Here is a 27532-nt window from a genome sequence, read left to right on the forward strand (position 1 = left end):
TATAATGGAGTTCATTTTGACAGTTGTGTTCTTGGTAGTTACTTTTATTTGTGTATCAATAGTACACTAGTTTACAAAATGAAATTTAATGAGGAATATAGTTTGATTGAATCTGAGAAAATTAAATCACCATTTGATATTATATCTTTACATACAAGCGAATCTAAAATTATTGCAATTACTGCTGATTCTAGGATTATTGATATTGAAACATTAGACCAATTACTTAAGATTGAAACTGATCAATATATTTCTGACTATCATCTTTTGCAAAAAGGTTATTTATGCACTGAACATGGTGATATTTATTCGATTGATGGAAATCAAGCAAATATGCTCTATTCTAAACTTGGTGTTGACAAGATTTGCAAATCAAGTCAAGAAGCTAATTTCCTTATTGGTTATTCTTCTGTTAGTGATTTGATTTACATACCGTTAGAAGAATCAATGACTGATCTTCAACCTCGATCCCTACTGCCAAATATTTCATATGTCATAGATTTTGATAAGAAGGGAGATGATTTTATTATTGCTACTCCAAAACGCCTCTGTAGTGTTAAGAAAGGAATGTCATGTAGAGTTACTTCTCTAACAGACGAATCTTATGATGGAATAGATAATGTTTTCACTCCAACAACAGATTTTATCATTTTGAGTTTTGTAAATCAAAGTAAGGTACTTAGAATTTCTGAAGACTCCATTGATGAATGCAATAACAATGTATTCGAATCAAGTCAGGCCACATTTTACTGTAATCAAATTCTTAATTCGTTTATTTTACAAGTAACAGCCACTGAAATGAGATTAATGGATTTACAATTAAGTACATTGCTTTCTTCCATTAAAATTAATAGCACAGTTATTACTAGTAAGGCTAATAATATTTATGTAAGCTATGAAAATAAGATTACTAAATTTGAGGTCAGTCAAGAAGGACAAATAACTGAATCATTTTCCATTACCTTAGATAGAGACATATCTTCAATGAGAGCAACTGATGGTAATCATTTAATTGCCAGCACCTACTCTGGCATTATTTATTTCATTTCAGGAAATACAATTTCTAAAACTATTGATATTAACAGTCAGCAAATTGAAACAAATATTGTGGAATCCATTTTCTATACTGGCTCACTTTTACTTCTGGGGTTACGAGATGGTCACTTATTGGTTTACGATATTGATCAACTCATTAAAAAGTTCAAATTGGGCGATGTACCTGTACAGCTTAGAGAAACATTTGATGATATAATTATTGCTGTTTCTAACAACTGCTATTATATTTCTGTAGATTCTTCTATGAATCTCAACATTTCTAATTTATTAGTCAACGATCACATCCTTTCAGTTCAAAACTTTAATGTTACAGGTTATGAAAACTCCCTGTTGTGTCTTTCTAGTGATAGTAAGATTAAGGTGATCAGTATTGAAACTACCAATTTCCAACCAATGATTAAAGAAATTTATTCCAATGAAGATTGTCAAAGAGTTCATGTAAACGAAGAGGATAATTCCATAATTTATGTATGCAACAATTATAGTAGTTTGAGATATATTGACGATAGCAAGGAGACATTAACACTCTACACATTCCCTCCTTCAGAAAAAATCTACTCAATTACTTCATTTAAGGTAAAGAATGACGATTCACATGATAGTAATTTTGTCATTGTTGGTACAAAATACACTCGCCATCACAATAATATTATCATGAATAAGGACCCAACTAGTTTATCTCATGGATTACTGCACGTACTGAAACTAGGAAAAGTATCTGATTCCTACAAATGTGAACATGTTGGATCATGCGAACTTCCTTACATGGTTTATTCTATCAAACAGTATAACAGTCAATATTTGCTTGTTGGTTACGGTGAAAGACTTGGATTATTTTATTTTGATCAAAAAGAAATGAAATTAGTTGACCAAGCTAGTGTAAGACATTTTGTTAATAGTATTGATATTTGTGATAATTTGATATGTATTACAGATAGATTTGATGGACTACTTTTCTACATTATTCAAGAGGGTAAATTTTATTATTTGAGTAATGTTAGCTTGAGATTAGATGCATTGAATTCATCTACATGCAGATTTATCAACTCCAAACGATTAGCAACAATTGATAGAAGCCACCAATTAATTATTTGGAGAATTAATAACATCAATACATCAACACATACTATTTCACTTTCCAAAGAAAAATCATTTGATACAAAAGAACTTGCTCTCAAAGTTATTCCAATTTCTAATCATCAACTTTTCTACATTACTTTGAATGGTAGTATTAATTATTTAAATATAGAGGAATAAATTATTTGGTAATCCACCAATTTTCATCTTCATCATTCAAAGTTGTTGGAATATGTGAATATTTCATATCTTCACTTGAAATGAAAGCCAATTCACTCATATAGCCTCCAATAGCTTTTTCATCTCTAAAAGATTCTTGTTCTCTTCTATTAGTTGGAATATCTCGCAGTGGATGATTAAAGTGACAAGCATGTGTACCAGAGTGACCTGGTTTTAATACACACGGTGCCTCACAAAATCTACAATCACACAAATGTCCACATTTCAAAATTGGTTCACCTTCAACATGTCCAAATATACATTCATGTTTATGAGGATGACCAAGAGGTAATTTACAAATATGACCATCTTCACAAACCCAAGAACATAGTAATTGTACTTGAGTTGTTGGTCTGAAAAAGAAATTCATTATTGGAATATTTTGTAATTGATTATCTCTTAATCTGGGAAATAAAAAAGCAACCAATGGATCAATAAATAAATTTGAAATAACTGTTTGATATACTCTTGTAATGGTTGGTTTTGTTTGTTGTACTAATTGAGTCCGAAGTGAATAAGTATCGCTCAATCTTTGAGATCTTAAAGAAGAAATTAAATTATTATTTGATAAATTATCATTAGAATCATCATCCATTAAATTATCATCCAAAGAAAACGATGGTGGTTGAACAAGTAAAACTCCTCCAGGTGCATTTCCGACAGTTGGGCTTGTTGTAGATTTTTTATCACTCAAAGCCTTCATTTTTTTAAATTATTAAAAAAACTTTTTTTAAATGAAAAAACTACTTAGTATTTAATAACGTTTTGTAAACTATCCAATTCATTTAATATGCATTTTTGCTATCCCTTTTTTGTAAGTGGGCATTTAATAATTGAAACTTTTCATGGAGCAATAGCCCCTCCCGCAGGAGTAGTTCTTTTATTGAAATGTGTCTCTGAGCCCTGAATCAATCAGAACATCACAGTCAAAAAAAACGTTTCAATATGAGCCGTTCAATATCTTCCGCCACAATCATCTTGTTGATTGTTGGCATTAGCATGATCATGTTAAATTCATCTTCCTCATTCGTAAATGCTCAAGATCCAAAATCAAATGTTACCCAATTGATTCAATATTGGGGTTATCCAGTTGAACAACATTATGTAACCACAACAGATGGTTTTATTCTCTCCGTGTAGGTAATCAGGATTTTTTTTCATCATTTAATATTTATTCATCATCCATATCGTCATCATCATTAATTTTCATACTGACCAATTTGTTCATGATCGTTATCCAACATTTACAATTATTTATAATTTCATAAACAATTGATAGTCAGAGAATTCCATATGGACGTTCAAGTTTAAGTAGACAAATTCCAAAAGATAAAAAGAAGGTAGTTTTCCTTCAACATGGTTTTTTGGATTGTTCTGCTACTTGGGTTAATAATTTACCATATCAATCATTGGGATATATTTTAGCTGATGCAGGATTTGGTTTGTATTTGTTTTTTTCTAATAATTTGTTAATAATTTTAAATTATTGTCTCTTAAATTTCCATATTCGGACAATTTCAAAAAATTCCGTGGACAATAGATGTTTGGTTGGGTAATGCTAGAGGAAATGAATATTCCAATAGAAATATTTACCACTCTAAACATGATAAACAATTCTGGAATTTTTCATGGGATGGTAAGTTTGAATATTTATTACAAAAATTGTAACAAGAAATTTCAATTCTAAATGAAGAAATGGCAATTTATGATCTTACTGCAATGGTTGATTATGCACTTAAAGTCAGTGGCCAACCAAAATTAGCCTATGTTGGTCACTCTCAAGGTACAACTATGGGATTTGAATGTTTTTCTAGTAATGCTGATTCAAATACTAAATATCCAGCATGTCCAAAGGATTTCACAAACAAAATTTCCATTTTTATTGCTATTGCTCCAGTAACTTATTTGGAACATGTTAATAGTCCAATGATGGAAGCTCTTGCAAAACTTCATGTTGATGAAATTTTAGAATTCCTTGGTGTTGGTGATTTTTTACCAACCACTCAACAATTAGAAAAGTGGATTCCTGGAATTTGTTCAAATTCAATTCTTCAAAAAGCTGTCTGCATGAACGTTTACTGTATAATGAGTGGTTGTGATGGTTTGGAAAATAAGGCAAACTCCTCTCGTTTACCTTTATATATGGATCGTTTACCTGCAGGAACCTCAACAATGAATGCTGGACATTGGGCCCAATTAGTTAGATCTAAGAAATTCCAAATGTTTGATTATCATTTTGGTAATTATGATCATTATCATCAAGTATCTGCTCCACAAATTGAATTGTCAAATTTACATGTTGATATTGCAATTTATCATGGAGGTTTGGATATTTTGGCAGATTACAATGATGTTAAGAAATTATTGAGCAAACTTCCAAAAGAACGTCTCAAGAATGTAATGTTCTTTAGTGATTTTGGTCATATCGATCTCGTTTGGGGTATTAACAATTATCAACTTTTCTTCAATGATATTGTTAAAAGAGTTTCTGATTCTTTCAATTAAACGAAACAGAAAGGAATAATAAATTATCTCTTTGCTATCCATATGAAAATGCATTTTCCATAATTGTTCTCTGACAATCAAATTTTCAATTCTAATAAATAAAAATCTTTAAAAAATGTCTGATCTCGCAAGCAAGTTTGAACTCGCCGTCAAGTACGTCCAAGACGGAATGGCCAAGGATCAATACAAGGTATGTTATGATTTTTAATGAATTAATAGTAGTGATCATCATCGATATCTATTTGCAATTAATAATATCAAAATAATAATTGAATATTTTCTAGGATTCTAACAAGGAATTGACTGATGATGATCGTCTTCTCTTCTATGCTTTCTACAAGCAAGTTACTGAAGGTGATGTTAAGGGATCTCAACCATACGCTATCAACTTTGTTGCTAGAGCCAAATGGGATGCCTGGAACAAGGTCAAGGGTTTGTCAAAGGAAGATGCTATGCAACAATATGTTGATTTGTTGAGTCAAATGGCTCCAGAATGGTTCTCTTATTCTGGTTTGGACAAGTACAGAAAATAAACATAGCCTGATTGTATTATTATTCATCATCCATACTTATTTTAATTTCATCAAATAAGTTAAAAATTAATTTCAATCAAATTGAATTGTTGAGTTTGAAAAAAAATGATGAACAATATGATGTTACGTTTTGGCAAGAAGTTAACTTCAACTCACTCTAATCAATTCATTTTCGGAAGTGGATTAATTTTGAATCAAAGAAATGTTAAAACTGATATCAACAAAATTTCAAGAGGAGACATTATTAAAGATGGACCAAATAAATATCTTCAAATTGAAAGATATGTTTTTTCAAAGAGAGGACGTTGTAATGCTATTGTTACAGTTGAAACTGTTGATATGTTATATGGAAAAAAGATTAGTAAAAAGTATAGAGGAGGTGAATCAGTGGATTTATGTGAATATACAACAAAGGATGTAGTTTATTCATCGGAAAATAATAAGGGATTTGTTTTTGAAGATATGAAGGATGGTACTGAATATGTTGCCTCAAAGACACTTCTTACTCCTGAAATGACACAAATCATGCAAGGAGGTTTTCTCAAAAAGATGGTTATCGGAATTGATGAAGAAACCAATCTTGCTGTTAAGGTCATGTTCCCAACAGCCCTTGTTTCAACTGTTGAGGAAACAGAAGATCCAATAAGTGGTGTACCAAATGATAGACATTCTCCAGTCACAAAGAATGCACTCTTGGATAATGGTATTTCTATCAAAGTGCCTGGATTTATTGCAAATGGTGACAGAGTCAAATTCTCTACACGTGATTGGTCCTATGTTGCTAGAGCCACTGAAGAGGATGAAGATGATATTGAATTTGAAGATGAATCATCGAAATATGAAGACAATGAGTCGGTAGAGGAAATTGAAGAGGATGAGAATGCAGAAGATGAAGAAGACAATAAGAGGAGATAAATTTAAATAATAAATAATTTAATTGTGATTTTTGGTGCCTAGGAATTGTACATTTAGGTGAGAAGAACACTAGTCTCCATGACTAGTATGCCTTTCGGTTTAGTTTGGAAGTTATTTGAGTTGATTGCTAATTTACTCTTTCTTTTCCTCTTCTTTCTTTTCTTCGTCCTTCTTTTCTTCCTTCTTTTCGTCCTTTTTAGTCTTCTTTGTGGTGGTGGTCTTTTTAGTCTTCTTTGGCTTTTCAATCTTCTTAGCAGCAGCTCTCTTTTCATAAGTGTTTGCTGTGGCTCTCTTTACAGTCTTTACATCACCAGATTGAGCAACGGTCTTGTAGTCAATATTCTTTCTCTTTCTTGGAGTAGCAATAATGTTAGCAGCATCAATCTTGGATCCTTCAACAGCTGATCTCTTTGTCTTATCGACTTCAGTACTTCTTCTCTTAGTCCAGTGGTCTTCGTTGACTTCACCCTTGGCAGCGGTTTTCTTGGTATCTTTCTTAGCAGCTGGCATTGTTTTACTAGTTTTTTTTGTTGAGTTGAAATGTGAGTGGATCCATCATAGAATTTATGTGGATTATTAAACAAAACGGCTCGATTTCAATTTGGCGGTAAAGCTTTAAAGCACAACGGTTTTTGTAAACTTTACACAAGCGTTAATTTGATTGGTCAAAATGAAATGTGAGAGTTGAGAAAGAATATTCTTAAAGAGAATCATACTATCAATGTTCCAACTATCATTTAACTTCAACACAACATAACAGGTATGGTGTATTTTATCTTACAATGGTACTACCAATTGCAATATATTTTACGAAACTTTTATTCTTCCATAAAACAGAACATATGCTGAACTATCATTTGTGTTAAAGTAGTGTACATTCTTTACAGCACTATCGTTATATTCTATCCATTGTCCTTCTGCATTCCTCACTTGGCAAATGTAGTGCCCTCCTCGTAAACTTCCAAAATGTTTAATCACTCCCATTAGTTGATATGTTATTGGTTGATTGTTGTAAATCTTATCGGCAGCTTCTGGTGCTACGTAATTATTGAATTCTAATAATTCACAAAGATTAACTTGATCCAACAACTTTTGGTCATTGGAAAATCGTTTCAATTGTATTACTAAGACTTCAGGAACTCTAAAGAAAGACAATACTTTGGAAGTGTCCTGATGTTTTTTACACGAACTACAGTAAACTTGTTCAATTCCGCCCAAACACTCTTCTTCCGTAAACTTTAACAAACACTCCTCCAATGAAACATCTCTGTCATATGAAATATAGGACTTTCTCCCTCTTTTCAAATTGATGGGAAGGCAAATATCAAGGAATGGATCAAACGTTACTGATTGCCTTCCACACACCAAACACTTAATTTCAGATTTGAGTTGTCCAAGAAATAAATCAGTAACAAAACTACTGCTTCTCTCAATGTAATTTCGAAACCATCTGTTAGACTGGTCAATAATGTTCTCGTTTGCTATATCTTCAAGCTCTTCATATTTTGGTTTTTCAACAATTCTGTTTGTATCTTCACTCAATCCATCTAGTACATATCTTAAAAACTCTTGAGAGTCTTGTTGATCATTTCCTCTGAAAAGGGAAGTGTATTGATTAAGAGTTCTTTTGAAATCAATTGGATTGACAGGGGTGTAAAGATCATCTACTGAGGTTAGAGAACGAAGAAGGGCAGAAAACTGTGTAGCCAAATTACCTTCCTTCTTTGGATTAATTTTGAATTGAGATAAAAAATAATCTCTTATTGGCTGAATTGAGCACAGACATTGTAAGGTTGAGTTCATGAAACAAGTGTTTCCAATATTTTTCAGTCCTCTATTTTTTCCGTATCCAAGTAAATAACTTGTTGTTGGTCTCTCTTCCTCTTCGCTTGATCCACTATCGTATTCAATATCACTCTTTGAGAGGGAAAGAAGGGATTCTGGTGTCGTAGAATTAAGTCCTCCTGTATCAAAATAAGTTAAATGTGACTCTATATCTGATGTCGAGGAATTGATTTTTTGTTTGGATTTGAAAAAATTACTAACAACATTCTTGATGGAGGATGCTTTTTCAAGTTTCGAAGTTGGCCTTAGAACAGGTATTTTTGGTTTTTCCTCTTGTTTAGGCTGATTTAACGGAGGGAGAATTTTTCGGATCGATCTTGGTTGGGATTTTGATCTCTCTTTACTGTATTCAAAACTCATGTCAAGACTTCTATTCATATCTTGTTTCATGGTTGAATATTTGGGAGATTTATCTTCAGTAAAGGTGTAGTAATTTCCAAAGGTATCATTATTTCTTTTTGAAACAAGAGAGCTTGTTGGTCTTCTTTTAATTCCTCCATTAGAGAGGATTGAATAAGCAGAGGGTGTTTCATGTGTCTTATTAAGAGAAGATTTTATCGTTGTTGATTGTGTTGGTGTGGCTGTTGAAAATTGTTGTTGGGATTGATTCGCAAAATTGTATCTATGGGAAAACTTTGAATTTATACTTGTAGGGGAGGTGATATTAGTTGGGGAAAGGGGTTGATTACTTCTTGGAGATGAAATTGAAGACACTTTCAAGGCTGATGATCTTAATGAGGTGGCGTTTGATGACTGAGAATTAAATCTATTCCTCACCGGATTACTTGCGTGAATCATTGATAAGTTTGTTTCTCAATATCATAATAATAAATTACAGTGATTAGATGATATCCAGTGATAAGGAATAAAAAGAATCCGAAATAAGTTTGATGAAGGAGTTTGCTTTTTTTTGAAAAAGTGTAAGAGTTTATGGCGCAATTTATTGAGGAGATGATCATCTCTAACGCAATTCATGACAATTCATCTCCACTCAATTGAAGTCAACTCAAGGCTTATTTTGAGGAAAAAACTCATTTGTGAGGATTCCTTTGTGCTTTGTTAGCCATTAAACTTTGTTTATCATGTTTATTATCCATTTTGAATGCAATTTCAACCATTCCTCAATCAACAGAACTATTGAAATTGCACCACAACAAAAAAATGCTCCACAACCAACAAGAAGAAAATTCTTCATCAAATACCAACAACACTGTTTCATCATCGGATGAAAATATTCAAGTGAATCGTGAGAATATTGACAATTCACCACTCTTAGGAATGGTTTATTCTCACTTTAAAATTAGCCCATTTACAAATCCAACACTCTCACACATTGCCAAGTATGATGACAAACCTAAAACACCATGCCCACACTGTACAAAGAATAGAAAGTACTTTTGTTATGATTGTTGTACACCAATGATTGAAAATCCACCAACCATCTCTAAATTACCACTCCACTGTGTCATTATCCAACACAAACAAGAAAGAAAGGGTAAATCAACAGCCATTCATGCTAAAGTAGTTGCTCATTCAAGTGCTGATTTATATGAATTCCCAGATATTCCATCATTCCTTACACCACAAAATTGTGTTCTTGTCTATCCTTCAAAGACTGCTAGATTGGTTTCTCAATTATTTAAAAAGCCTACCGATGATAACAATACAACAACAACATCTTCATCATCAACCTCATCGGAAACAGCACCAACAATTAATGTTTCAACATTGAAATATGCTGTATTCATTGATTCTACTTGGCCACAAGCGAAACAAATCTATCGTAATGAATTTGTTAAGAGTTTGCCATGTGTCATTATTGAAGAAAAGGAAACACTCTTTTGGAGATATCAAAGAGAAGGACAAAAGTTCCTGTCGACCATTGAAGCTATCTTTTACTTTTACAGAGAATATCTTCAAGCCTTAAATGAATATGGAGATGAAGAAACAAAACAATCCACTCCAAGTGATGTACCTTTGGAAAATTTACTCTACTATTATATTCATCAATATTGTTTGATACAGAGTTACTATGCAAAGGATTTAAATAAGAAGATTACAACAAAGAAGGCCGATAATCAGAATTACATCAAGTATGATTTGATGGGAGTTGCTGATGAAAATAATTCTTCTAATTTAGAACCTCCACTCAAGAAATTAAAGGAAGATTAAATTATTCAATTTTACAATTATACTCATTTGTCTTTTTGATCATCAGCATAACTCATATTTGTAATTACATAAAGCAATAGGAGATGGATGATAATTTAACTTTTCGGAGATGATGAAAAATCTTTAAAAAAATATTCAAAAGCCTTCTTCTCTCTTTGTAAATCTTCTTCATCAACAAGACATTATGCAAAGCGTGGAAATTCAATTAAAAAAGGCTGATCGTACCTATTTCTCAGGTGAAAAAGTTAGAGGAGTTGTAAAAATTAATGCCAAACAAGGTGGATTTAAATCATCGGCAATTAATTTAAAGGTAGAAGGAACAGTATCATTTCAATATAGCGGAACTAGTAATGTGAATATATTTGATGTTGTGATGAATTCATTTAAACCAATTAAATTAATTGATTTACAAATACAATTGGATAAAGGAGGTACTAAATTCCCAAGTGGAAACACTGATATTCCTTTTGAATTTGTTTTACAACCTTTAAATAAGAAAATACCACTCTATGAAACTTATGCTGGTGTCTATTTATCATGCCGTTATAAGATTTCATGTGAAGTCAAGATGGGTCTTTTCAGTAAGGATCAAAACACATCTGTTGACTTTACAGTTTATAATAGAGGACAAGGTGTTGCAATTGCTAGAAATTTATCATTATTAACATCAAATGATTCACAACAAATTGAAGCTCTTCCAGAAGAAACAAATATTGTAATTCCTAAACAAATTAAGCAATTTCTTCTCACTCCTCAAACATTACAAAATGTTATACGTCAAAATGTAACTGGTATTCCAGAATATGAAATTAGAGGATTTGTTTCTGATACTATTTGTGATATTACTGACCCATTGGATGGAGAAATTGAAATTGTAAAATCATCTTCCAGAATTAAATCTCTCGAAGTTCAATTAGTCAGAGTTGAAAGTTGCAGTGTTGAAGGAGGAAACATGATAAAGGAAGCAACAGAAATTCAAAATATTCAAATGGGAGAAGGAAATGTTTGTAAAGGGTTGAAGATTCCAATCTACATGATTTTCCCAAGATTATTCACATGTCCTACTTTAATTGGTGCTAATTTCAGAATTCAATTCGAAATTAACATTATTGTAATTTTTGCTGACGGATATCAAATTACAGAGAATATTCCAATCATTCTTTATCGTAAACATGACGATAACAAGAAATACATTATTTAAATAAAAAACATTTAGAGACTTGACTTTTTAATGACTCCCTTTTGAATACCAACTTCAATGAAAGCATCAATAGCTCTTTGAACTTGTTCTGTGGTATGTCCAGCAGATAATTGAACTCTGATACGAGCCATATCTCTTGGAACAACTGGGAATGAGAAACCAATAACGTAAATTCCTCTCTTGAGCATTTCATCAGCGAATTCACTTGCCAAACGAGCATCTCTCAACATGACAGGACAGATTGGACAAGAATCATCACCAAGAATTTCAAAACCAGCCTTCTTCATGCCTTCTCTGAAAAGCTTAGTATTATCCATAAGTCTATCTCTCAAAGTAGTATCCTTTGAAATCATTTCAAAGACCTTCAATGAAGCACCAACAACAGCTGGAGCCAAAGAGTTAGAGAAGAGGTATGGACGAGCACGTTGTCTCAAAAGATCAATAACTTCCTTCTTACCAGTAGTGTAACCACCAGTTGCACCACCCAAAGCTTTACCCAAAGTTGAGTTAATAATATCAATCTTTCCTTCAAGTCCAAAATGTTCTGGAGTACCACGACCAGTCTTACCAAAGCTTAACAAAATTGTGTGTGAAATTTTCAATCTCAATAAAAATACTTACAATCCAGTAGCGTGACATTCATCAATGAAAATAATTGCCTTGTACTTTTCAGCGAGAGCAACAATTTCATGAAGTGGAGCAACATCACCATCCATACTGAAAACACCATCGGTGGCGATCAATCTAGTACGAGCATCTTGAGTTTCTTGTAAAATCTTTTCCAATTCAGCCATATCCATATGCTTATATCTGTAACGACGAGCCTTACACAAACGAATACCATCAATAATGGAAGCATGATTCAAAGCATCACTGATAACAGCATCTTCTTCAGTGAGTAAACATTCAAACAAACCACCATTGGCATCAAAACAACTTGGATATAAAATTGTGTCTTCAGTTCCGTGGAATTCAGAAATCTTTTGTTCTAATTCCTTGTGAATATCTTGAGTACCACAAATAAATCTGACAGAACTCAATCCACAACCATGAGTATCCAATGCCTTCTTAGCTGCTTTGATAAGATCTGGATGATCACTCAATCCCAAATAATTGTTAGCACAGAAATTCAAAACTTCAGTGGTACCAGTTTGAGATGTTGTAATTTTAGAGGCTTGTGGTGAAGTAATAATACGTTCCTTCTTGTATGTTCCGGCTTCTTTAATATCATTTAATTGTTTTTCAATAATTGGTTTAAGATGTTCATTATAAATAGCATTATTATTATTTGTAGTTGATGATGAAAATTGTCTCATGATGATTGATGATGTTGGGAGGTTATTCTTTCTGATGAGTGAGTGGATAATGGAAGCGGAGACTCTTTGCATTTTTTTTTAAAGACGTCCATTAAAATGAGCCTAAGGTTCAATTATGAGCCTAGTTTTTTTGCCCTGAGTCAGAGTTTACAATATTATAAATTATTTACTCAGTTTTCAAACAATTTGAAATAATAAATAAATATTCTTATTCATTTACATATTCCAAGCAGAATCAAAATAAAGATTAAAATTTTAAAAAAAAGAATTAAAAATTAATGAGGGAACCACAAGTTTTTTTAAAAATATTTGATGCGCAATTGTTTGCGAGTTAACCTACTCCAATAAGGTATGTCAATCACCCTCTCTTATGTTGCTGTCTGTTTCAGTTGTAGAGAAGCATTCAGCGTCGAAGGATAGGCATAAGAAGCCACTCTAAGACAGTTCCTTGGTACCTCTCAGAGATTGTGCCTTGTAATTCATTCAGAGTTGATACATTTTACCTTTTTCACAAATCAATTGAATTTCTCGGAAGCAAAAAAACAAATTCCGAACCTATTTTTATCTCAAATTTAAAAGCTCAAGATTCCACTTAATTCTATTTTTCAATTTGAAAAAAATGATTAAAAGGCTTGTTAATAATACTCAATCAACACACAAATTGATTGGAAAGCAATGCGGACATTCATTGAGCAAATTTAATCCATCACCACTGATTGGCTTATCATTTAATTCTATTGGTGGTATTAATAGTAGTAGTATTAATAGAAGTGGTAGCAATGTGTCAAGCTTTGGTAATAATCATTTCGGATCAATTGTGTCACAAATTAAATCCTATCATACATCTCAATCTAATAGATTCGGAATGGGAGGAGGAAAGATGCCATGGCAAGAGACACAGTATGAAAAGGGAGAAGCCTTGAAAAAGTTTGGTACAGATTTAACAGAAGAAGCTAGAAAGGGTAAATTGTATCCAATCATTGGTAGAGATGATGTAATTCGTAAGATATTACAAGTTCTATCAAGACAAACAAAGAGTAATCCAATCATAACAGGTGTTCAAGGTTGTGGTAAAACAGCTGTATTGGAAGGATTAGCTCAAAGAATTGTAAAAGGTGAAGTGCCTGATTCAATTAAGAATAAGAGATTAATAGCATTGGATTTGGCATCCATCATTTCTGGTAGTAAATTTAGAGGTGAATTTGAAGAACGTGTACAGGCAATTCTAAGAGATGTTAAGGAACATCAGGGAGAAATTATTCTATTCATTGATGAAATTCACATGATTGTAAGTGCTGGTAGTGCTCAAGGTTCTCTTGATATGGCAAATATGTTAAAACCATATTTAGCAAGAGGAGAACTTCATTGTATTGGTGCTACAACTTTGGATGAATATAGATTATATATTGAAAAAGATAAGGCACTTGCACGTAGATTTGAACAAGTCACATTGAGTGAACCAACTGTTATTGATACAATTGCAATGTTGAGAGGTAGAAAGGCTAACCTGGAAGCTCACCATGGTGTTAGAATTACAGATTCTGCCATTGTTCAAGCTGCTATTTTATCAGATCGTTATATTACTGATAGATTTTTACCTGATAAGGCAATTGATTTAATTGATGAATCATGTGCCTGTATTAAATTAGAGCAAGAATCAAAACCAGAAGCATTGGAAAAAATTGATCGTTCAATTATCATTTCACGTATTGAATTGGAATCTTTGAGAAATGAACAAGATCCAGCAAGTATTGAAAGAAGAAAGAAAGTTGAAAAGAAAATTGAAGAAGAACAACGTGAAAGTGATAGACTCTCAAATATTTGGTATCAAGAAAGAGAAAAATTATTGAAAGCTAAAGAGTTGAAACAAAAATTAGTTAATTTGGGAAAGGAATTGGAAGAAGCTTTGAGAAAATCAGATTTCCAAACAGCTTCTGCATTGAAATACAAGACAATTCCAGATTTAAAGAAGGAAATTGAACAATCTTCAGTTGGATTCAAAATGATGAGTGATAGTGTACAAGTTGAAGATATTTCAAGAATTATTTCAAGAAAGACTGGTATTCCACTTGAAAGCTTAATGACTTCTGAAAAGGATAAATTGCTTCACATGGAAGAACACTTAGCTCAACAAGTTATTGGTCAACCAGAAGCTATCAGAGCTATTTGTAATACCATCAGAGTTTCTAGAGCTGGTCTCAGTGATCCAAAGAGACCACTTGGTTCATTCTGCTTCTTAGGTAGCTCAGGAGTGGGTAAAACATGGATTACAAAACAATTAGCTAAATTCCTATTCAATGATGAAAATGCTATGGTCAGAATTGATTGTTCCGAATTAATGGAACCACATTCTGTCTCTAAATTAGTAGGATCACCACCTGGTTATGTTGGTTATGAAGATGCACCACAATTAACTGAATCAATTAGAAGAAAACCATATCAGATTGTTTTATTTGATGAAATCGAGAAGGCTCACAAGGATGTTTTGAATATTTTACTTCAAATTCTTGATGAAGGTCACATTACAGATTCACATGGTAATCATGTTAACTTTAAGAATACTATTGTTGTCATGACAAGTAATGTTGGATCTGAAATATTTACAAATTTACCTGAAGGTGTTCCATCTTATCAAGCCAAAGATGATGTTTCACAAGTTCTCAGACACTACTTTAGACCTGAATTTTTAAATCGTATTGATAATATTATTTACTTTAATAGATTGGGTAAAGAAAGTATGAGAAAGATTATTGATTTACAATTGGATGTAATTGAAAAACAATTGAGAGAAAGAAGAATGCTCCTTCAAGTAACACCAAGTGGAAGAGAATTCCTATCACGTGTTGGTTATGATATTTATTTTGGTGCTAGACCTTTAAAGAGAGCTATTCAAGTTCACTTGTTAAATCAATTGGCAACTTTATTATTGGAAGGTCAAGTTAAGGAAAATTCTGAAATACTTGTTGATTACGTTCCTGGAAAATTGAATGAAGATGGTGAAGAAACTTTACAAATTACTGGAAAGATTTTACCTGAACAAATTGTTGAAACTAATGTTGAAAGAGATTAAGAATCAACACTTATGTAAATATTATTGAATAATTCAAAGACATTCCCAGTTAACTGAATGGTATTTAGATGAGAAGAAGTGAAAGCAAATCTCACATTTCTAATGAAAGACAAATATTCCAATAAAATGTCAAACAGATGTTGCAATGTAATAATTTACTCTTTTATTCTAAACACAATCTTTTCATATCTTCCAAAATTGAGCAACAAACTTCTTCGCTTCTCCTTCCAAGTCCACAACTAGTCGCAACACCAATTGGATATTTGAAGCTCTTACAAATATCAGAAATGTGTTTCAAAATGAGACTTTGATTTTCCTTTGAGGATTTTTCATGAATAAATCCAGCATGATATTGAATTTGATTATTAAGATCTCCAAGTGGTTCATAAAACTTTCTATCAACACTTGGTTCAATATCACCCTCAGCAAGTGGTAAATGAATAAATTCAATACTTCTATCATATGGGAATATGTAAACTAAATTATTTGAGAAATTGACAATTGACTGAACGTTCTCATCCTTTGAAAGATTAATAGAAGCCTTATTATTAATATCTCCCAAACAAATGTGAAAACCTATTGGAATATCCTTATCAATTTTAGAAACTAAATGTGAAATTGATTCCATAGCCCACATTCTGAATAATGGAAATTGATAATACATTGTAAATTCAATAGGAAGTTCAATTTGAACTACAAAGTCAACTGTACCACTTTCTTTAATGGAAATCTTTTTCATTTCATTAACTTCATAAGCAATTCTATCAATATTAAATAAGCAATCAGAAGATCTACATAAAATAACTTACCTATCATTGAATGATTTGTAAGTCCACCAAGACCAAAATAAACTCTTTGTTAGTGATAAAGAAATGGCAAGACCAGTCGGAATTCCAACTTGAAATTTCACATTTGATTTCAAATTATTTTCACTTGCCAACTTTTTAAAAGTAGGAAAACTCTTTTCAAAATATTCCAAATAAGTTAGAGGCATATCTAGAATAAATCCAGTTGACCAACTTTTAGGTCTAAATTCAGGTAAATACTTAAAATCCACAGGAAAACCCTTTTCATTCAAAACTGGAGTTTCCTTCATTGGAAGAGAATACCATTTATCTGTAAAATGATCCAAAATTCTCTTTATAATAATTTGAACCCAACTCTGACGATCACCACCAGTGAAACGTTCACTCTTCTCACCAATTTCACCATCAGGAATTGTCTTGAGAAGAATTCCAAATTTTTCAATGCATGTTTTTAAGGCTACTGATTCACTTTCTAATGGTAAACTACCAACAAGATGACAACAACGACAATGTGTTGAATTTATCATGCTCATGTTATTTTGATGGAATTTATATAGATTGTTAGGAGGGAGTTGTGAGTTGTTTGTTGTTTTTTTTTCAATGAGTTCTTGTGATGGTGGTAATTGTGTGTTGTGAATTTAAATGAATGAGGAAAATGTACGCAGCACCCGACAAAACCAATCAAATAAAAATTGTCTTATTACAATGAATAATAAACGTTTCCTGGTGATTCATTTGTACTAAATTGGAAGAACTATTGTGATAGGATTTTCAATATCTATATCGAACCTTCAGTTGGAAGAATGGTGTAAAGATTTTCAATAATTATTTGTTAAAGAGCTTTGAAAGATTGGAATTCAAGTTGATAATCTTGGTAACCTTATCTATGGCTGAACAAAAACTGAATGGTTTTACCAAACATTTAAAAGAGGCAATTACCGTCTCCAAAGATATATTCCAAATTAAAACAATCGCATAAAACATTTTTTGAAAAAATGATGCAAAGTGAAGAGGATGCATCCTCACTAAAATCCTATCCATCCTCTAATCATCATCATCATTATGATCATCATCATCGTACCGGTAGTAGTAGTGGTACTGGTAATGGTGTTAGTAGTACAACCACTACACCTGTTTCTCCAGTAAAGAAAAAAGTAGTAGCCTTTGGATCCGATGTTAGTGATGATGAACAACAAGATGAAGATAGTGAATTAATTGTTTATATGGATGAGAGTAGATTATTTAACAAACATCGTAATCATTATTCATCTTCCAATAATACCTCATCCAATTCTACTGTTAATAATTCATCTAATCAAGGCTCAAATGATGAAGAATTAACAGCCTTTGAAAATTTCTCAAATTCAGTTTCGGGAACTAAAATTTCATATTCAAGTCGTAAAAGAAGAGTATCTGTTTGGATACCAACTTTATCAAATGGTTTAATTTCATCACTAACTGCTAAAATTACAAATACTGTTGAATTTGATTTTAATAAGAAGAATTTAGATTCAAATGCTAGTCCTATGAAAGAAAAGAAATATGTTGGATATTCTATTGATATTACAATTGGATTTAATAATGATCATACTAAATGTCAATGGTCTGTTATAAGAAGATATAATGAATTTAAGAAGTTTTATTCACTTTTAAAGAAAACATGTACAAATAAGGATAAATTTGGATTAATTAAATTTCCAAATAAGAGTCCAATTACAAGTTTTAACGATTCAAATTTATTAGAATTTAGAAAAAAGATATTTAATGAATTTTTGAGTTCAGTCATTTCAATGGCTTCACATGAAACTGAAGAAGGAAAGAAAATTTCTTCTTTTGAATTTTTGATTTATTATTTTTTAGATATTCATAATTCACCTGTTTCATTTTTATTTGATCATCCATATGGAGAAGTTTTTAAACAAATTAATCAATTTTATCAAACAACAAGAGAAGAAAAGAGAAGATTAAAAAGATTAATTGAAATTGAAAGAAATTATGATGAAGAACAAGAAAGTGATAATGCTCAATATTTATTAAGAGAACAAGAATGGTATGAATATAAATTTCAAAGACTTGAAGAATTAAATAGAGAATTAAATGAATTAAGATTAGGAGGTGATGATTTTTTTATAGATTTAAAAGGAAAACCACATATTCTTTCAGTTGATAAATTATCAAGTTCACTTCATATTTATTTATTAAGTGAAAATACATCTGATAGATTAGAACATACATTTGTACAACAAATTTATATAGATTCAATTCAAATTATTAGAGAATGTAATTCAACATATAGAGGAGATGGATTTGAAATGATTGATATTCAATTATTGAATGGTGAATCTTTTCAATTTTATGTTTTTGATAGAAAGGAATTAATTTACTCTGTTGGTGCTCAAGTTAATCAGTACAAATTAGCAAAAGCTAAATTTATTAACTATCTTGTTTGTACAGTTTTAAGATTGAAAAAGGAAAAATATGATGAAAGTAATCAAATTCATGAACAAGATTTAATGGAACTTTATTCATTACTTAAACCTGATGATCCACTTACAAAGAGAAAATCAAGACAATGGATTAATATTGGATTTCAAGGTGATAATCCTTCAACAGATTTTAGAGGAGGTGGTTACATGTCATTGAGAATGTTATTATTCTTTGCTCAAAATGAAAGTGAAACGATGAAATTATTATTAAGTGATCATGCTGATTATCCATTGTGTGTATCTGGAATTAATTTATTCTTTACTTTATGTACTTTATTAGATTTGGATAATATTTCAACATCACCTACTATTGAAAGTATTGAAGAGAAATTTCCACTTTTCAGATTTTTATGTCTTTTATTGAAGAATAATTATGAACAAGATTGTGAACATTTATTTGGACAAGCATTCATTCTATTATGTAGATTATTACACAAAATATTCATTGATGAATGTGCTGGATATATGGACTATCCAAATATTGTGGAAAAGTGTAAAAAATTATTAGAGGAGGCACTTGTAAAGAGACCAAATGATTTTGATAGTTTGAGAGTTTCACTTGGTCTTTTATAACAATTTTAATTAAATTTAGTAATTTAAGTTCAGTTGTAAATTTCATCATCCACCATGATGGATCTTCAAAATAACTCATTTTCAAAGACTAGTTGGAGTATCTCATCAAATCTTGAGGTTTAGGATCAAACAGTAATTATGCCAAAGTTTCTTCAATTTCTTTTTCACCAATTTGCATTTGTTTACAGTTTCGATCAAACGTGATGTGGTTCAATGAATCCATTACAAGTTGTTTGAATGACAAAGTCTTTGCAATCCAAAGCTGTGCAGAAATGAACCTTTCATAAGGCTTTCATTATCTCCACACTCCGTAAGCAACAGGAGTTTAGGTCCTACCTAATTAATCATTCTCATCACAATGCCAGCTGTCAAAAAAAATGGGTTCAACGATTTCACAAAGTGAAAGTAATGTTGCTTCTTTTTTTGCGGAAGATGATATTGTTGGTGATGATGGATCCATCTATAATCACCAACAATATTCAACAAAAAACAATTCAGCCACCACTTCTAATTCTACTAATTCTAATTCTAATAATTCTAATGTTTCTAATAATAATACTATTAATAATAATATATATTGTGTTGGATGTAGTGATGGAGGTAAAACTTCATTTCACAATCAATTAAAATCCAAATTTCACATGAAAATTCACAAGAATGAAAAAATCAGAGCTACACTCATCATTAAAACTTGTCTATCATCAATTCAAGATATAATTTTCATTGTCATGTCAGATCAAGAAAGAAATGATTTTATTCATAAAATTAAAAAATCAGATCCACAAATTTATGATTTTTTACTCAACTTGACAAATATTACAAGAAAATGGGAATTTACAAAATCAGAATCAATTCAATATGGACAATATATTAGAATGATATGGTCTAAATATAAAATAATACAAGAATTATATTATCTATATAAGGATTCTCATCATTTAATTGATAATATTGATGTGTTGTGTAATGAAATGAATATTATTATTTCACAATTATCAGATCATCAGAAAAATCAATTTTTAAAAAATACTAAACGACGATTAAATCAACGTTTAAATTCTACCACTGAAATTGTAACAAGTAATTCTTTAAATTGTAATCAATTGGAAAATAATTTATATGATCAAGATGATGAAGAAGATGGAGAAGAACAGCAACAACAAGATGCTGAAGATTTATATCAATTAGATAATCATATTAATAATATTATGAATTCAAAAAAAAAGTCAAAAAAAATTTCAATATTTTCATCTAAATTTAAATCTAATTTTAATTCATCTCAACAAAATAATAATAATACATCTCTAAATAATGAAAATAATAATGAAAATAATAATACTAGTCATTATGATAAATATTCACCACTTATTAAATTTTTAACAATTGGTAAAAATGAAACAAAATTTCAATTTGATTCTAAAAATTTATTTACAATTTTAGATTTAGGTGGAAGAGGAGCAGAAAAAAAGAAATGGGAATTCTTTTTAAATGAAACTAATGCTGATTTTGTTTTATTTTTTGTCAGCATGTCTGAATTTAATCAAAATTTAATTGAATCTGATAATATAAATAGATTACATGAAAGTTTAACTATATATAGAGATATTATTAATAGAGCTTTATTAAGAAATACTAAAGATATTATTTTAATATTTACTAAACCTGATATATTTTTACATAAAATGGAAAATAATATTGAATTTAAATTACCAAATATAGAAGGATTAAATATTCCTAAAATGGAAACTATTAGACCTGAATTATTAAAATTAAAAGATAATATTAAATTAGAAATTAATAATTTAATTAATTTATTTGAAAATATTCATTTAAATTCATTTAATAATATAACATTTAAATATCATATTGTAAATATAATAAATATTAAAGAATGTCAAGAATTTATTGAAATTTTATTAAGACAAACAATTGTAAAAGATTATATTGAAAATTCATTACATAAATTGACAAGTATAAATTATTCTCCTTTTATATCAAAATGTTTATTTAAGGAAAGTAAATTTGAAATTCAAAGATTTTTATTTTTCAGATTGTAATTTTATTTGTTTACAGTAATAAATTATTTAAATAATATTATAAAATATTCAATTACTATTCTTCTCCAATCAGCTGTATTCACTAACTTATTTACATAAAACGAATAGGTAGCATAGATCTTACTCAGAGATCTTATCCTCTAAACTAGATTCGAACTATTACAAGTATAATATTACAAATATATCAGTTTCTTCATAATTATCTTTTGATTTTTGTAATTGTTAAATTAGAAGCTAATTAGATCTCTAACAAAGGCTAAAAAAAAACTTCTTCAAATAAAAAAAATGTCTTCAACCGATAATCACCAACAACAACAACAATTATTAAAATTTGAACTTGTTCAATCACTTGTTGATCATGAATTTTGGTACGATCTGGAAAATAAAAAGTTATTAGAATACAAATTAGATAACAAGCCTAAACAAATTCAAGCCTCCTATAATACTGGTAAATTATTTAATTCTCAAGTATTAAATGCTACTCATCATACTAATGATCAAGTAAATCTTAGTTCCAAGTTGAGATTGGGTGAAAATGCTTTTGATCATCATCATTTAAATACTTCCAATACTATTAATACTATTAATACTACTATTAACAATAATAATAATTTATATTATTCAAATGGTACATTATATAATGCTAATACTATTGAAGAATTTAATAATTATGATAAAAAGAGTATTTTAAGAAATGTTGGATTAGAAACAATTTATAACAAAATTGTTAATCAAGAATGGTTAAAAAATCCAAATGAATTAACTCACTTTTTATTATTAACATTTGCAGATTTAAAACAACATGCTTTCCATTATTGGTTTGCATTTCCATCTTTATCTTTATCTGATATGGAAATTAAATATGAAAAATCAGAATTATTAAATGAAGAAATTCAATTAAAATTACAAAATGAATTATTAACATTTAAATCTAATCATTCTAAAGAAGAACATGGATTTTATTTAATTATTGAAAATGAAAATTCTTATCAAATTAAATCACTTTCTGAATTTGAAAATGTTATAAATGGAAATGAAAAGTATTATTTAGGATTTTCAGATCCATCTGCATTGAATGAATATCCATCAATGATTTTAAGAAATTATTTATTAGCAAGTTATTTAACATTTAAAAAAGATTTATTTAATGTTATTGCTTTTAGACAAGATCAAAGTTTATTATTAAAAAATGTTAAAATTACAACAAGTATTGAAAATATTGAAAATATTCAAGAATTAAAAGATAAAATTTCAGTTATTGGATGGGAAAAGAATACTAAAAATAAATTAGGACCTAGATTTACAAATATGGGAAGTACAATGGATCCAATTAAATTAGCAGAAAGTTCAGTAACATTAAATTTACAATTAATGAAATGGAGAATGTTTCCAACACTTAATTTAGATAAATTAGGTAAAACTAAATGTTTATTAATTGGAAGTGGAACACTTGGATGTCATGTTGCAAGAAATTTAATGGCGTGGGGAATATTTAATATAACATTTGTTGATAGAACACGTGTTAGTTTTAGTAATCCAGTTAGACAACCATTATATGAATATGAAGATTGTTTAAATGGTGGTAAAGATAAAGCATCATGTGCTGCTGAACATTTACGTAGAATTTATCCAAATGTTAATGTTCAATCACATAGTTTAGATATTCCAATGCCAGGTCATTTCATTACAGATCGTCAAAAAACTTTAGAATCCTATAAGAAATTACATGACCTCATTGAAGAACATGATGTTATTTATTTATTAACTGATACAAGAGAATCAAGATGGTTACCTTCGTTAATTGGTATTAGAAAAAAAAAGATTATTATTAATGCTGCTTTAGGTTTTGAATCTTATCTTGTTATGAGATATGGTGTTTATGGTGATAATAGCAATGATAACAACAATAATGATAGTACTAATGAAAACAATGATGAATTTAAAGAAATGACATCAAAGAGATTGGGTTGTTATTTCTGTAATGATGTTGTTGCTCCTGTTAATGTAAGTAAGAATAATATGACAATTTCATGTGTGATAATGAACTATATATTGAACTAACTATATATTGAAATATTTTATAGAGTACAAAGGATAGAACACTTGATCAACAATGTACTGTAACAAGACCAGGAGTTAGTGCCATTGCAGGATCCTTAGCAGTTGAATTACTTGTTTCATTGACACATCATCCAGAATATAAATATGCTTCTGCATATAATCCAACAAGTCAAAATAATGATGGACATGTTGAGTCAGATTTAGGAGTTGTTCCTCATCAAATTCGTGGATCAATTTCAAATTATCAAACCAATTTATTATATGGTTCAAGTTATAATCAATGTACTTGTTGTTCTCCAATTGTTTTGCAAAATTATGCAAAGGATGATTTTAATTTCTTGGAACGTTGTTTTAATGATTCTAAATATTTGGAAGAATTAACTGGTTTAAAACAATTACATGAACAAACTTTGAAATTATTGCAAGATTTTGATTATTCAAGTGAAGAAGAAGAGGATGATGAAAATATTAATGAAAAATCGTCAACAACAAAGGAGCAACAAGCCTCCACAATTACTACCACAGAAAAGAAGGAAGAAGCATTGACAGAAATGAGTAAAGAAGCACTTATTGAAAAGATTAAACAACTTGAAAAGGAGAATCAACAATTGAAAAAGACTCACCCACCTTCCAAGGCTACTGCTACAGATGAAGAGGATGATTTGGATGGATTTGAGGTTCTTTAAAATATTTGAACAACATTAATATTCAATATTATTTTCATATAAAATGTACCACAATTTTTTAGGACATTAATGGTGCGTCTAAGCCCAATAAATAAATGTGAGAAATTCCTCTCTCTTAAAATTGGTTCTTTTAATATGATGCAGAGGTGCTACTCTATTCTTCTCTGAGAGATGTGCAGTGGTTTCCCCAATTGTTACGACTAAAAGCGTAATTACCACTTTCGAGGTGCTGACTACCTTGAACCCCTTGGTTTTTTACTTTTTTAATTTTAATAGAAATTTAAAAACAATAAGAAAGGCTTTGTTCACCCTCACCAATAATGGAAAGGAATGTAAATGGAGAGGAGTCTGTATCCACTGCTTCTATTGGTTCTGTTCAACAACAGGTTGCTACAGAGCAGGGTAATGATGAATTGAAGAAGGAAAATATTAAAATTGAAACTTTATCGGAACTACAACAATTACGTTATATTTTGTATAATTATTTAAAGGATGAAAAAGATAACAATATCAACAATTAATTATATAGATGATTTCCATTCTTTGAATTTACTTATCGGAAGTTGTTTCTCCACAAACTTTTGTTATTATTAAATATGTCATAGCAATAAAAAATATCATCACAATTAAATATCATGCCTATTATTACAACATCTTCATTGTTACATTCATCATCGGGTAGCAGTCATCATTCATCCAATACAACAGCAACATCACCCACTGGCAGTAGTGGTAATATAGGTAGTTTAACCTCCTCCTCAACTACGACAACAACACTCCTCGAACAACCACCTTCATTTCAACCAAGTGAAGTTAGCCTTGTCAAATTAAAATTAAAATCACAAAGAGCAAAAAAGAAAGTAGCCTTTGATAATACAGTTGAAGATAACGAATTTAAACCAATGAGAACATCTAAAAGTAAGTTTAGATTGTTTTTACTAATTTAATTAAACAACAATTAGAATGTTGTATTTTCCATCGTAAGAAGAGGTATGATGAAAGTGATACAGAAAGTGATAGTAGTAGTGATGAAGAAGAAGATTCTAATTGTCCACAATGTAATAGTAATGAATAATTTATTGTTTCTTCTTTTTAGAAGGAGAAAAGTATTCTAACAAATTACTAGATTTTGATTTGGGTGTTGTTTTCTTATTAGGTGATGAATTATTCTTATTTTCAAAATGTGAATTAACATGAACATCTATTAAACTTGGAAAACACTCCTTACCACATATTATACATTTAACTTTTCCACTTGTAATACTATTGTCATCATTAGATGATGATTGATTATTATTACTAATAGTATTTTGAATAGTACTATTACTATTAGCACTAATAGTAATATTATTATTGGATGATGATTGATTGGAAATTAAACTTGTTGTAATATTACTATTATTATTATTACTAGTCAATTTGGAAATATTAGGAATCTTTTCAGATAAATATCTTTGATTGTCATCATTAGCAGAAGATGATAATGTTACATTATCGGAATGACAACTGGTTTCCTTGCTTGTTTGATTAAATACTAGTAATGTATTATTGTTATTACTACTACCATTCTTATTATTACTATTATTACTATTACTACCACTACTACTATTGGATGAATGTGTTGTTGAAATATTTAAAGATGGATAAATAAAATTAGTATAACTTAATGAAATCCATCTTAATTGTAATTTTGAATCTTTTAATAAATTTTTATCATTTACTTGTTCATATGAATCATAAATTGATGAATATTTGAGAATGGATGTTAGTTTTTTACTCATTCTCAAGACTCTAATTGAAATTTCAATTAATTGTTCAACATTTAAATATTTTTCCTTTTTTGTTTGAAATATTTTCCAAAGTTGTGAAATTGTTAAAGTTGATTGTTCTTCCTTTTCATCATCAAATCTAAATTTAAAAATTAAATTTAATGGAATTCTTGAATATTTTTGATTATTTACAAATTTTTCATATAAAAGTCCATCTTCATGAATTCTTTCAAATAATTCCATTGCTATATATGAAATTACTTTCCTAATTGAGGTATGTAAATTTGAAATATTAATGGGAGTTAAAGACATTGAAGTTGAAACTGTTTTTGGAGGTGAAGATTCTTTTACAATTTCTTCATCAATTCCATTTAATAATTTATAAACTTGTTCAAATAAATTTTCATTTTTTAATAAATTTTTAAAATCATTTTTAGAAATTCTTGTTAATAAATCCAATACATTTTCAATTTTATAATCATTTTCTAATATATTTATAAAATCTTTTAATAAATTTGATATTTTTGGACATTTTTTTAAAGTCAAAGTTTTAAAAATTTCATTTAAATTTCTTCCTAAAAAAATTGATTGTTTAAATGGTTTAAATTTACTTGATAAAATTTTAGATAAAAATTTACAATGTGAAATTCCAGCAGACAATTCAAAATTTAATTTATCTTTAATACTATTCCTAATATAGAGTGTTAAATAATTTGTAAAATATAATTTCCACATGTAATCATTTAATTTTCTATTTTTTAATAATAATTCCCAATTAATTAAATTACCATTAACATCTAAACATGTATCTAAATTTTTATTTAAATAATTTATATTACTAAATATATTATTAATTAATTCAAAATTAAATTTTTTAATATTTGAAATAAATTTAATTAAATTATTAATAGATTTAGTAACATCAATATAAATTTCATCAATTGATGATTTTTCAATAATAAAATTCCAATATTTATAATAATTATCCATTTCCAAATTTAAATGTTTTAAAATTAAATTAAAAAATTCAAAAATAATTAAATTTTTAATTTCAGAAATAAAAATTTGATAAGAAAATTCTCTATAAAATTTATAAGTAACTTTAGTTGTATTTGGAAACATTGGAACATGAATTAATTTTAAATTTGGACATTTTTGTATTGCTATATTTGGTTTATCATGTTT

General features: G+C 29.4%; 16 protein-coding genes across 16 annotated transcripts; 10 read left to right on the top strand and 6 right to left on the bottom strand.

Moving 5' to 3' along the window:
* Positions 1-78: 78 nt before the first annotated feature.
* On the top strand, positions 79-2313 carry NAEGRDRAFT_49294 (uncharacterized protein; the record flags this gene model as incomplete). Its single annotated transcript, XM_002676931.1, has 1 exon — positions 79-2313. The coding sequence occupies one exon, from the start codon at positions 79-81 to the stop codon at positions 2311-2313; it is 2235 nt and encodes a 744-aa protein (XP_002676977.1).
* Position 2314: 1 nt separating this feature from the next.
* On the bottom strand, positions 2315-3055 carry NAEGRDRAFT_67906 (uncharacterized protein; the record flags this gene model as incomplete). The annotated part of the gene is made up of 1 exon (XM_002677012.1): positions 2315-3055. One exon carries the CDS (start codon positions 3053-3055, stop codon positions 2315-2317), a length of 741 nt encoding a protein of 246 aa, XP_002677058.1.
* A 296-nt stretch (positions 3056-3351) lies between these two features.
* On the top strand, positions 3352-4857 carry NAEGRDRAFT_67907 (uncharacterized protein; the record flags this gene model as incomplete). Its single annotated transcript, XM_002676932.1, has 4 exons — positions 3352-3488; positions 3632-3792; positions 3893-3988; positions 4025-4857. The coding sequence occupies 4 exons, from the start codon at positions 3352-3354 to the stop codon at positions 4855-4857; spliced, it is 1227 nt and encodes a 408-aa protein (XP_002676978.1).
* Positions 4858-4972: 115 nt separating this feature from the next.
* NAEGRDRAFT_67908 (uncharacterized protein) lies at positions 4973-5390 on the top strand (the record flags this gene model as incomplete). The annotated part of the gene is made up of 2 exons (XM_002676933.1): positions 4973-5047; positions 5142-5390. The coding sequence occupies 2 exons, from the start codon at positions 4973-4975 to the stop codon at positions 5388-5390; spliced, it is 324 nt and encodes a 107-aa protein (XP_002676979.1).
* Positions 5391-5495: 105 nt separating this feature from the next.
* On the top strand, positions 5496-6305 carry NAEGRDRAFT_67909 (uncharacterized protein; the record flags this gene model as incomplete). The annotated part of the gene is made up of 1 exon (XM_002676934.1): positions 5496-6305. The coding sequence occupies one exon, from the start codon at positions 5496-5498 to the stop codon at positions 6303-6305; it is 810 nt and encodes a 269-aa protein (XP_002676980.1).
* Positions 6306-6309: 4 nt separating this feature from the next.
* Positions 6310-6821, bottom strand: NAEGRDRAFT_79874 (uncharacterized protein). Its single transcript, XM_002677013.1, has one exon. The coding sequence runs from the start codon at positions 6813-6815 to the stop codon at positions 6438-6440; it is 378 nt and encodes a 125-aa protein (XP_002677059.1). The 5' UTR covers positions 6816-6821; the 3' UTR covers positions 6310-6437.
* Positions 6822-7178: 357 nt separating this feature from the next.
* Positions 7179-8138, bottom strand: NAEGRDRAFT_2439 (uncharacterized protein; the record flags this gene model as incomplete). Its single annotated transcript, XM_002677014.1, has 1 exon — positions 7179-8138. A coding segment is annotated over one exon (960 nt), but the record flags the coding sequence as incomplete, so codon positions are not given.
* Positions 8139-9316: 1178 nt separating this feature from the next.
* NAEGRDRAFT_39279 (uncharacterized protein) lies at positions 9317-10337 on the top strand. Its single transcript, XM_002676935.1, has one exon. It carries the CDS (start codon positions 9429-9431, stop codon positions 10320-10322), a length of 894 nt encoding a protein of 297 aa, XP_002676981.1. The 5' UTR covers positions 9317-9428; the 3' UTR covers positions 10323-10337.
* Positions 10338-10506: 169 nt separating this feature from the next.
* On the top strand, positions 10507-11523 carry NAEGRDRAFT_36790 (uncharacterized protein; the record flags this gene model as incomplete). Its single annotated transcript, XM_002676936.1, has 2 exons — positions 10507-10954; positions 11027-11523. 2 exons carry the CDS (start codon positions 10507-10509, stop codon positions 11521-11523), a joined length of 945 nt encoding a protein of 314 aa, XP_002676982.1.
* On the bottom strand, positions 11521-12908 carry NAEGRDRAFT_36791 (2-amino-3-ketobutyrate CoA ligase). The gene is made up of 2 exons (XM_002677015.1): positions 12145-12908; positions 11521-12096 (listed from the first exon to the last, which is right to left on the bottom strand). The coding sequence occupies exons 1-2, from the start codon at positions 12837-12839 to the stop codon at positions 11535-11537; spliced, it is 1257 nt and encodes a 418-aa protein (XP_002677061.1). The 5' UTR covers positions 12840-12908; the 3' UTR covers positions 11521-11534.
* An 811-nt stretch (positions 12909-13719) lies between these two features.
* Positions 13720-15909, top strand: NAEGRDRAFT_33729 (uncharacterized protein; the record flags this gene model as incomplete). The annotated part of the gene is made up of 1 exon (XM_002676937.1): positions 13720-15909. The coding sequence occupies one exon, from the start codon at positions 13720-13722 to the stop codon at positions 15907-15909; it is 2190 nt and encodes a 729-aa protein (XP_002676983.1).
* Positions 15910-16072: 163 nt separating this feature from the next.
* NAEGRDRAFT_67915 (uncharacterized protein) lies at positions 16073-17248 on the bottom strand (the record flags this gene model as incomplete). Its single annotated transcript, XM_002677016.1, has 2 exons — positions 16073-16670; positions 16719-17248. 2 exons carry the CDS (start codon positions 17246-17248, stop codon positions 16073-16075), a joined length of 1128 nt encoding a protein of 375 aa, XP_002677062.1.
* Positions 17249-17698: 450 nt separating this feature from the next.
* Positions 17699-19811, top strand: NAEGRDRAFT_79878 (uncharacterized protein). Its single transcript, XM_002676938.1, has one exon. It carries the CDS (start codon positions 17711-17713, stop codon positions 19772-19774), a length of 2064 nt encoding a protein of 687 aa, XP_002676984.1. The 5' UTR covers positions 17699-17710; the 3' UTR covers positions 19775-19811.
* A 340-nt stretch (positions 19812-20151) lies between these two features.
* NAEGRDRAFT_67917 (uncharacterized protein) lies at positions 20152-21831 on the top strand (the record flags this gene model as incomplete). The annotated part of the gene is made up of 1 exon (XM_002676939.1): positions 20152-21831. The coding sequence occupies one exon, from the start codon at positions 20152-20154 to the stop codon at positions 21829-21831; it is 1680 nt and encodes a 559-aa protein (XP_002676985.1).
* Positions 21832-22455: 624 nt separating this feature from the next.
* NAEGRDRAFT_703 (uncharacterized protein) lies at positions 22456-24344 on the top strand (the record flags this gene model as incomplete). The annotated part of the gene is made up of 2 exons (XM_002676940.1): positions 22456-23835; positions 23916-24344. Coding segments are annotated over 2 exons (1809 nt in total), but the record flags the coding sequence as incomplete, so codon positions are not given.
* Positions 24345-25654: 1310 nt separating this feature from the next.
* Positions 25655-26359, bottom strand: NAEGRDRAFT_67919 (uncharacterized protein; the record flags this gene model as incomplete). The annotated part of the gene is made up of 1 exon (XM_002677017.1): positions 25655-26359. The coding sequence occupies one exon, from the start codon at positions 26357-26359 to the stop codon at positions 25655-25657; it is 705 nt and encodes a 234-aa protein (XP_002677063.1).
* Between the last annotated feature and the right edge of the window lie 1173 nt (positions 26360-27532).

The sequence above is a fragment of the Naegleria gruberi genome (genome assembly GCF_000004985.1).
Source record: "Naegleria gruberi genomic scaffold NAEGRscaffold_25, whole genome shotgun sequence".
NCBI lineage: Eukaryota > Heterolobosea > Eutetramitea > Acrasida > Naegleriidae > Naegleria > Naegleria gruberi.